The following is a 10872-nucleotide window of genomic DNA, read 5'->3' on the forward strand; positions in this document are numbered from 1 at the left end:
GATTTATCATTATATTACTTGTTGACGATTGCGTGCACTTGCGTAGACTAATTTTCACAACAAGATTTTGGCGCCGTTGCCGGGGATTGAAATTAAAATTGTGTATTATCAACTATTTTGCAATTTATTTATGTTTGTTTGGTTCTAATTCTGCTTGTTTGGGCTGTGTGTTTTTCAGGATTAATCTAGTGCATGAACGAACAAGAAGAATTTGAACTTGCTCCTATTCACCCAGAAATTGAACGCACTTTTAGACAAAGGAGAAAGGTACAAAAGGCTAAAAGCCGCTGCAACATGGCTAAAAATGTTGGAGAAGCAGGGGGTGCACATAACATGGCTAATCCTATTGCCTTGGAGGATGATAGAGCCAAAGCAATAAGGGAATATGATGCCCCTATGTTCAACGAGCTAAATCCGGGCATTGTGAGGCCCGAAATTCAAGCACCTCAGTTTGAGCTCAAACCTGTCATGTTCCAAATGCTCCAAACAGTTGGTCAATTTAGTGGGTTGCCAATGGAAGATCCTCATCTCCATCTTCGCTCATTTTTGGAGGTGAGTGATTCTTTCAAGCTACAAGGAGTAAGTGAAGAGGCGCTAAGATTGAAGTTGTTCCCGTTCTCTTTAAGGGATCGAGCTAGATCATGGCTCAACACCCTTCCTCCCGATTCGGTGACAAATTGGAACGACTTGGCTGAAAAATTCTTAAGGAAGTACTTCCCTCCCACTAGAAATGCAAAGTTTCGAAGTGAGATTATGTCTTTTCAGCAATTGGAAGATGAGTCCACTAGTGAAGCTTGGGAAAGATTCAAGGAGTTGTTGAGAAAGTGTCTGCACCATGGTATCCCTCATTGCATACAAATAGAGACATTTTACAATGGTCTCAATGCAGCCTCTCGGATGGTATTGGATGCTTCAGCCAATGGAGCCATTCTTTCCAAGTCTTACAATGAAGCATTCGAGATTTTGGAAAGGATTGCAAGAAATAACTATCAATGGTCAACCACTAGAGCCCCTACAAGTCGAAAGGTGGCGGGAGTTCTTGAAGTTGATGCGTTAACCGCTCTAACCGCTCAAATGGCCTCAATGACCAGCATTCTAAAGAAGATGAGTTTGGGAGGGAACATACAGCCAGCCGCTGCCATTCGAAGTGCAGAAATCTCATGTGTTTATTATGGAGACGGACATTGTAACGCCCTACTACCTTAGAGCCGTTACTAAGTGAGTTTGAAAATGGAAATTGTGCAACTAACAGACTCTACGAGGTTTCTAAAACCAAAAGCGTGACTAAACCAGAGTTTAAGGCTGTACTCTTTGAAAATGTTTAGTTTCATTGAAAACATTAAGTATCAAACATCTGGGATCCCAAAAATAAGGTTTACAAAATATTTACAACTCAAAAATAGATTTACACCAGGTTAACTATCAAAAGAATAAGTTAATACAACCATATGCAAAATGCCCCCAACCAAAGCAGTCGGGCAGGCCGAACATGTACGCGTCGCCCCCACGCTCTCCATACTCATGGCCGGTTGACTGACTCCTTGCTTTTACCTGCCACACAGAGCACCCGTGAGCCGAAGCCCAGCAAGAAAACTCATACAGTATGTAACATATCCATAGAATATAGCTGACATATAATCCACTGATAAATAGGAAAACCATCAGACTGAACAAGCACGACCATGCCACCCCAGAGGCCTTACCTAAGCCTGGGGTCTCGGTCCTTACCATAAGGATAACTCATGTATCCATTGGGTTCCACCCTGGCTATAAACACTCCATGTGCTAAGTGTTACTTCTGGCCCCAAGGCCGTTCTCGGCCTCCGCCGCTCTCGGCCTTAGCCGTTCATTTCATTATATTCATACATATAGTACATTTCGATATAATCATTCCAACATATAATAATTTATTTAAGGTTATACATTCGCACATAATACAATTTAGGGCCATGCCCTGTCCTCGGGTGTTACGGTTTTCTTACCTTTCAATTCGATAGCCTTGATCACCTGACTCCTCGAGCACGATCCTACTCGAGCCCTAGCGGTCACCTAAACAAAATCCATAAGTCAAAGTCATCACCAAACCTCAAGTCCAAAACCTAGCCTCGGGACAAATCCCGAGCCCCCGGGAAGTCCTAGATCCCTAAAACAAAGTGGTGGAATCGAGCCCCGAACCCTAGGTCAAAATCCCTCAACAAAAGCCCAAAAATCCCTTTCTGTGAACAGTGCAGCGCTACAGCGCACTAAAGAGGGCGCTGTAGCGCTACAAGCAGAACCACACCCCCCAGAAACAGGGCCTAGCGCTACAGCGCCCACTAACTAGCGCTGTAGCGCTAGTTGCAGCCAGACCACACCCAAAAATCGTTTCTGCGATTTTCATTCAACCATTTCAACCCCAAACTTGTCCAAACCTTTTCCAAACCCAAAAACAAACTTATCAACACCTCACACTCTTCCCAAGCATCCCAAGAACTCATACCCAAAGCTCAAGCAACCCAAAACTCAAGATCTACCATAATGAACCCTAAAACCAGAAATTCATTCAAACATCAAAGATAAGGTCTTAGAAATCATACCGCGGATGGAATTTCGACCTTGAGTTGAACCCTAGACCTCCTTAGCTTGCTCCTTCTCAATCTTGGCCTGATTTCCCAAAAATCCCCATCTATTTAGCTCAAATACACTGCTCTAACCAGTCAAACCCTAAAACTGAAATCTCCAAGAACTTACCTCAAATTTCTGATGTGATCTTGCTAATCCCTTGCCAATCCTCAAGTCTAGCTTAGGATCCTTGATGCTCAGCCTACCCTAGCTCTCCATTGAGCTTAACTCCAAGAAAAATGAAGGGAAATGGTGGGAGAGCCACAAACCGATTCTTTTGGAACAAAACCCTTCTGTTTTCTCTCTTTTCCTTTTTCTTCCTTCTTTCTTTCTTTTTCAGCCTTAACTCTTTTTCTACTAATTCCACTAAGTATAAAGCCCCCTTTAACTTATCTCTAACAAGCCTAAAGACCAAAATGCCCTCCCTAATAATTCTAAACCTTTTGCCCATGTAGGGACATTTTAGTCCTATTACCCAAATTCCCACTAATTCCTCAAGTGTTCCTAATAATTCCCGCTCGCTACCCAATACCTGATTAATCACCAATTATACATTCCTCATCATCAAGATTAACCTCAATATATTTTCCAAATTCTCATTTAACTCCCCAGGCTTAAGCCAAGCCGGGTATAGCTTCCCGCTTTGACTTTTCCGCTAACCCGCTCATTCTAGGATCGTCTCGAGTCACAGATCACAGATATCAACACAGTCATGCCCAAAAATGGCCAAATTACAAATATGCTCTTTCTAAGATAATCAGGTCTACATGCATACTAATTCACATAGTCATGCGTCTCAAATAATCAAATAGTCATATAACGTGCATTAAATCATAATCATGCATTAAACTCATTAAAGTCACACACAAAATCCCATTATGTCCTCCAGGCACACTAATCAAGGCCCTTAAGCCTTATTAGCGATTTTGGGTCATTACAACTATCCCCTCCTCATGAAAATTTTGTCCTCGAAATTTACCTGAACAACTTGGGATACCGCTCCCGCATATCCGACTCCAGTTCCCACGTCGCCTCTTCCACCTTGCTATTCCTCCACAAAATTTTAACCAAGGCGATGGTCTTGCTCCTCAAGACTTTGTCCTTTCTATCAAGGATCTGAACAGGCTTTTCTTCGTAGGATAAATCCCGATCCAACTCCAAGTTCTCAAAGCTCAACACATGAGTAGTATCCGATACATACTTCCGAAGCATGGATACATGAAACACGTCATGAACCCCTGATAGAGCTGGAGGCATTGCTAACCTGTAAGCCACCTCCCCAACTCGTTCTAGAATCTCAAAGGGGCAAACAAACCTGGGACCCAGCTTGCCCCGAGCGCCGAATCGTTTTACCCCTCTCAGGGGTGAAACCCTGAGGAATGCATGATCACCGACCTGAAATTCCACGCTTCTGCGTCTCTGATCGGAATAACTCTTCTGGCGACTCTGGGAGGCGAGCATGCGAGCTCTAATTTTCTCAAGTGCCTCATTGGTCCTCTGAACCATCTCAGGACCTAAATACCTCCTCTCACCCGCCTCATCCCAGTGAATCGGTGATCTGCACTCTCTCCCATACAGCATCTCATACGGAGCCACTCTGATAGTCGCCTGATAACTATTATTGTACGAGAACTCAATCAGAGGGAGATACCTACTCCAAGATCCCCCAAAATCCAACACACAAGCTCGTAACATGTCCTCCAGTATCTGGATTGTCCTCTCAGACTGTCCATCCATCTGAGGATGATAAGCAGTACTAAACCGAAGCTGTGTGCCCATTGCCTTCTGCAGGCTCTTCCAAATCTTGGAAGTGAAAGTGGGGTCTCTGTCGGATACTATCGACCTCGGAGCCCCATGTAGTCGAACAATCTCCTTCACATAAAGCTCTGCATACTGCTCCACAGTATAAGTTGTCTTCACAGGTAAGAAGTGGGCAGACTTAGTATACCTGTCCACAATCACCCACACCGAGTCATGCTGACCCACGGTCTTTGGCAACCCAACCACAAAGTCCATGGCAATATCTTCCCATTTCCACTCGGGAATCCCTAGAGGCTGTAATAATCCTGCTGGCCTCTGATGTTCAGCCTTAATCTGTTGATAGGTTAAGCATCTAGCCACATAGTCCACCACATCCCTCTTCATGCCTGACCACCAATACAAAACTTTCAAGTCATGGTACATCTTCGTCGAACCTGGGTGCAAAGAGTAGGGAGTGGTATGAGACTCATCTAGAATCTCCCGCCGAATATCTGGATCAATCGGAACACAAATCTGTCCTTTGTACTTCAATAAACCCATCTCAGAAATAGAGAAGTCCTTAGTTGCTCCAGTTAGGACATTCTCTCTACGTTAAACTAACTGGGGATCCACTCCTTGCGCTTCCTTAATCCTCTCGAGGAGAGTTGACTGAAGAGTAATGCTGGCTAACCTACCAACCACTAACTCTATACCTGCCCTGGTCATCTCTCCAGCTAGTCTGTCAGATATCTGCCTCGAACTATACAGCTGTCCTGGGCCCCTCCGGCTCAATGCATCAGCCACCACATTAGCCTTCCCAGGATGGTACAGGATATCACAATCGTAATCCTTTACTAGCTCTAGTCACCGTCTCTGGTGCATATTCAAGTCCTTCTGGGTAAAGAAATACTTTAAACTTTTGTGATCAGTGTATATCTCGCATCTCTCACCATACAGATAGTGTCTCCAAACCTTAAGTGCGAATACCACTGCAGCTAACTCCAGGTCATGCGTGGGATATCTCTGCTCATACTCCTTTAATTGCCTCGATGCATACGCTATCACTTTCCCAGCCTGCATCAACACGCATCCCAGGCCCTGTCTAGAAGCGTCACAGTAGACCACAAACTTCTCATCATCTGTTGGCAGGCTCAGCACTGGTGCAGTAATCAACCGCCGCTTCAACTCTTTAAAGCTATTCTCACATCGATCTGTCCACACATACTTGGTCTTCTTCCTTGTCAATTCTGTCAATGGAGTAGCAATTCTGAAGAACCCCTCTACAAACCGCCGGTAGTAACCTGCTAGTCCAAGGAAACTTCTAACTTCAGGAACACTGCTGGGTCTAGGCCAATCTCTTACTGCTTCCGTCTTGCTTGGGTCGACTAGTAACCCATCCTTACTGATAATATGGCCTAGAAATGAAACTTGCGAGAACCAGAACTCGCATTTGCTAAACTTAGCATATAGCTTATGCTCTCTCAGCCGCTGCAACACCAGGCACAGATGATGCTCATGCTCTGTCTCTGACTGGGAGTACACTAGGATATCATCAATAAATACAATCACAAACTTATCCAGATAATCTTTGAAAATTCTGTTCATCAAATCCATAAATGCTGCTGGGGCATTGGTTAATCCAAAGGACATAACCAGAAATTCATAATGCCCATACCGTGTCCGAAAAGCAGTCTTTGGTACGTCCTCTTCTTTGATCCTCAACTGATAGTAGCCTGATCGGAGATCAATCTTTGAAAACACTGTACTCCCTTGAAGCTGATCAAATAAATCGTCGATCCTAGGCAACGGATACTTGTTCTTGATGGTCAACTTATTCAACTCCCTGTAGTCAATGCACATCCTGAGCGATCCATCCTTTTTCTTAACAAATAATACTGGAGCACCCCATGGCGAGAAACTCGGTCTGACAAACCCCAAATCCAGTAGTTCCTACAACTGAATCTTCAATTCCTTTAATTCCGCCGGAGCCATTCTGTAGGGTGCCTTGGACACTGGCTCAGCTCCCGGAACAAACTCTAAGACGAACTCAATCTCCCGTTGTGGCGGCAATCCTGGCAGATCTACTGGAAACAAGTCTGGAAACTCACAGACCACTCTGGTTTCATTCGGTCCCTCTGTCGCCAACTTGGAGGAATCTACAATACTCACTAGGAATCCTATGCAACCCTCCTGCATCAGGTCTCTAGCCTTAAGTGCTGAGATCATAGGCACCCGAGGTCCATTCACCGCTCCCACAAACACAAAGGGTGCCTCACCTTCTGGTTCAAAGGTCACCATTCGTCGCTTACAGTCAATTGCTGCTCCATACCGTGTTAACCAATCCATTCCTAGTATTATATCAAAATCGTCCATATCTAGTTCAACCAGGTCAACAAACAATTCTCTTACCATCTATAACTACTGGTAATGCTCTAACCCACCTCCTAGAGACTACCAGTTCTCCTGTTGGCAATAAAGTTTGAAAACCCCTAGCATACAAAATACTAGGTCTACAAAGCTGATCAATCACCCTAGCAGATACAAATGAGTGAGTAGCACCCGAATCAATCAATGCAGTATACAAAGAACCGGCGCTAAAAATCTGACCTGTCACAACTGAGGGACTGGCCTCCGCCTCAGTCTGAGTCAAAGTGAAAACCCTAGTAGGAGCGAGGCTGTCTCCTTGCTTTGGCTCCTCTTTCCTGGCTTGTGTGCAGTCTTTCTTCAAGTGATTGGTGCTCCCACAAGTAAAACATGCCTTGGTCCGGCACTTTCCCTGATGCCGTCGCCTACATCGAGGACGCATCGGAAAGTTCCTCTAGCTGTCATTTCCGCCCTGACGGCCACCAACAGAACCGCGAACCCTCCTATCAGAACCATAAGGAACAAATGAGTCTGGTGCTCTTCTTTTCTGCTCACTGGGGCCACTGCCCCGACTAGGCCCAGAAGAAGAAGGCACTGCCCTCCTGGTATCGCGCCTAGCAGTGCTATCCTTCCAGATCTGATCCTCAGCCCTCTCAGCAGTAAGAGCCTTATCCACCACTTGTGCATAAGTAGTCTCTGGAGCCAATGTAATACTCACATCATGGAAAATCATCACATTCAATCCCCGTATTAACCTATCTCTCCTGGCCGCATCAGTCGGCACTAGCTCTGGCGCAAACTTCACCAATCTATCAAATATCAAGGCGTACTCGGTGACTGATAACCTGCTCTGGGTCAGGTTGATAAACTCATCAGCCTTTGCAGCTCGAAATGCTACACTGTAGTACTTCTCATTAAAAATGCTCTTGAATTCTTCCCAAGTCATAGTTGCAGTATCCCTTCGCTGCCTTACTACATCCCACCATATTCGTGCATCATTTCTAAGCATATAGCTGGCACAATCAACCCTTTCCTTTCCTTCAACACTCATGAAATCCAAGATTACAGACATCATATTCATCCACTGCTCAGCCTGCAGTGGGTCTGTTCCGCCCTCAAAGGTAGGAGGTTGCTGTTTTCTGAATCTTTCATACAGAGGTTCCAACCTGTTCTCAACCACAGGCTGAACCGGAGCTGGTGCTACACTCGGCTGTAGTGGTAGCCCGGTGACTGGTGGAGGAGCTGGTTGCCTCAACTGACTAAGCTCTTCCTCAGTTTTCTTCAATCTAGCCTCCATTTCGGCTAAAATCTGCTGCCAGTTCTGAGGAGCAGGTGGAGGGTCCTGACCCTGGTTGTCATCCTCGGCCCGAATGCCACGGAGTCTCGATGATTGGCGAGGCATTACAACTAAATGCCTGCAATCAGTGACACCGCTCATCAGGCATGATAACAAGGTCCAATTCCACCTCTCAAATTCAACAACGACCAAGATCAACAATCCAAATAACATACAGATATCATACAGCACACAATGGGCCTTGCCCTGGCATCATGCATATGTCATGTCATTCATCATGCTCATAATGACCTAAGCAGGCACACAAGGCATTCAAACACATATTCAGATATATATTATTCAACCATACCAATCAACCCTGAGTCGAGCTTTTCAATGGCAACGTCCGTACATGTTCGGTCAATCTCTAGAACCAATAAACCTTGGCTCGCTCTGATACCAAGTTGTAACGGCTCTAAGGTAGTAGGGCGTTACAGACATACTTTTGAGAATTGCCCTTCAAATCCAGCCTCGGTTTGCTATGTGGGTAATCAAAATTTCAACCGCAACAACAACCCATATTCAAACTCTTACAATCCAGCATGGAGACATCATCCAAACCTGTCATGGGGGGGGGGGGGGTCAAGGAGCAAGTTCAAGTGGAGCACTAGCACAAGGAAAACAGTCATTTCCATCGGGGTTTCCTCAACAACCAAGAGCTCAACAACCTCACCAACCTCAAGGCTCTCAATCAAGTTCTTTGGAGAGTTTAATGAGAGATTATATGGCTAAGAATGATGCTGTAATTCAGAGTCAAGCAGCCTCTCTCCGGAATCTTGAAATTCAATTGGGGCATTTGGCGAATGATTTGAAAAATAGGCCCCAAGGTTCCCTGCCTAGTGATACTGAGAATCCAAGGAGGGATGGCAAAGAACAATGCAAGGCAATCGCTCTACGCAGTGGGAAAAATCTGGAAGTGAATGAGGAGAAAACAAAGGGCAGCAAGGAGCCCACTTCAATCCAAACCAAGGGGGAAACGAGTAAAAATCCAGCAAGTGCAGCTGCTGAATTCTCCCCAGTTGATACAACATCAGATCAACATTATACTGCAGAAAAGACTTTACACAAGCCACCTCCGCCATTTCCTCAACGATTCAAAAAACAGCAGCAAGATGGCCAATTCAGGAAGTTTCTGGATGTTTTGAAGTAGCTCCATATCAACATTCCCTTGGTGGAGGCTTTGGAGAAAATGCCCAACTATGTGAAGTTTTTGAAAGAAATTTTGACAAAAAAGAGGAGGCTTGGTGAATTCGAAACAGTTGCTTTAACAGAGGGCTGTAGTGCTATGTTGAAAAGTAAAATTCCTCCTAAATTAAAAGATCCGGGCAGCTTTACAATTCCATGCTCCATTGGTGGGAGAGATGTGGAAAGAGCTTTATGTGATTTAGGTGCTAGTATTAATCTAATGCCCATGTCGATTTTCAAGAAATTGGGCATTGGAGAAGCTAGGCCAACCACAGTTACCTTGCAATTGGTGGACCGGTCGATGGCTCATCCGGAAGGAAAAATTGAAGATGTACTAGTGCAAGTTGACAAGTTCATATTTCCGGCTGATGATTATGAAGCGGATAGAGATGTACCAATCATATTGGGGAGGCCATTTCTTGCTACCGAGAGGACTTTGATTGATGTACAAAATGGAGAACTTACCATGAGGTTGAATGATCAACAAGTGACCTTTAGTGTTTTTAAAGCCATGAAGTTTCCGGATGACATCGAAGAATGCTCTAGATTGAGTGTAATTGAGTCACTTGTGGCTGAAACTTTTCATAAGGAAACCTGCAAGGCTGAATTGGGGGTGAATATCTTTGAAGATGATGAAGAATTTAGCAAAGAGGAGGAGTCCCAAGTCACATGGATAGAATCCAGCAAGCCAGCTATCAAATTCAGCAAGCCTTTTGAGTCTCTAAACCTGTCGGAAGGGAATCTTAAACCTCCAAAGCCTTCTATTCAAGAACCACCAAAGCTAGAGTTGAAACCTTTGCCAAGCCACTTAAAATATGCCTATTTGGGGGATAATGAAACGCTGCCTGTGATTATTTTAGCGTTGTTGGGAGCTGGAGCTGAAAGTTTATTGCTAGAGGTGTTGAAGAAGCATAAGAGGGCAATTGGCTGGACTATGGCCGACATAAAAGGCATTAGCCCGACATTTTGTATGCACAAAATACTGCTGGAAGCTGGCTGTAGTAACTCTATTGAGTAGCAGCGAAGGTTGAATCCCATCATGAAGGAAGTGGTTCGAAAAGAAGTGATCAAGTGGCTCGATTATGGCATTGTGTACCCGATTTCAGACAGCTCATGGGTCAGCCCGGTTCAATGTGTCCCTAAAAAGGGAGGAATTACAGTGGTGACTAATGACAACAATGAATTGATTCCCATAAGAACGGTGACTGGTTGGCGAGTTTGCATGGACTATAGGAAGCTGAATAATGCCACTCGGAAGGACCATTTTCCGCCGCCATTTATTGACCAAATGCTTGATCGGTTGGCGGGAAAAGAGTTTTATTGTTTTCTTGATGGATACTCAGGTTATAACCAAATCTCTATTGCTCCAGAAGACCAAGAAAAGACAACATTCACTTGTCCCTACGGCACCTTTGCCTTTAGAAGGATGCCGTTTGGATTATGGAATGCTCCCGCCACTTTCCAAAGGTGTATGATGGCGATTTTTTCAGATATGGCGAAAAACATTCTTGAAATCTTCATGGATGACTTCTTGGTATTTGGGGAGTCTTTTGACAATTGTTTGGCTAACTTGGAGCGAGTCTTAGCAAGATGTGAGGAAACAAACTTGGTTCTCAATTGGGAGAAATGTCACTTCATGGTTCAAG

General features: G+C 44.6%; 1 protein-coding gene and 1 non-coding gene across 2 annotated transcripts; one reads left to right on the top strand and one right to left on the bottom strand.

Moving 5' to 3' along the window:
* Positions 1 to 735: 735 nt before the first annotated feature.
* On the bottom strand, positions 736 to 842 carry LOC133813157 (small nucleolar RNA R71). The gene has a single exon (XR_009884196.1). It is a non-coding gene; the product is annotated as a small nucleolar RNA R71 (small nucleolar RNA).
* An 8388-nt stretch (positions 843 to 9230) lies between these two features.
* On the top strand, positions 9231 to 10244 carry LOC133832343 (uncharacterized). The gene has a single exon (XM_062262703.1). The coding sequence runs from the start codon at positions 9231 to 9233 to the stop codon at positions 10242 to 10244; it is 1014 nt and encodes a 337-aa protein (XP_062118687.1).
* Positions 10245 to 10872: the final 628 nt, after the last annotated feature.

The sequence above is a fragment of the Humulus lupulus genome, chromosome 1, assembly GCF_963169125.1.
Source record: "Humulus lupulus chromosome 1, drHumLupu1.1, whole genome shotgun sequence".
Lineage (NCBI taxonomy): Eukaryota > Viridiplantae > Streptophyta > Magnoliopsida > Rosales > Cannabaceae > Humulus > Humulus lupulus.

Coding starts and splice junctions, on each gene's coding strand:
- LOC133832343 (XM_062262703.1), top strand. CDS start 9,231: ATGCCCAACTATGTGAAGTTTTTGAAAGAAATTTTGACAAAAAAGAGG.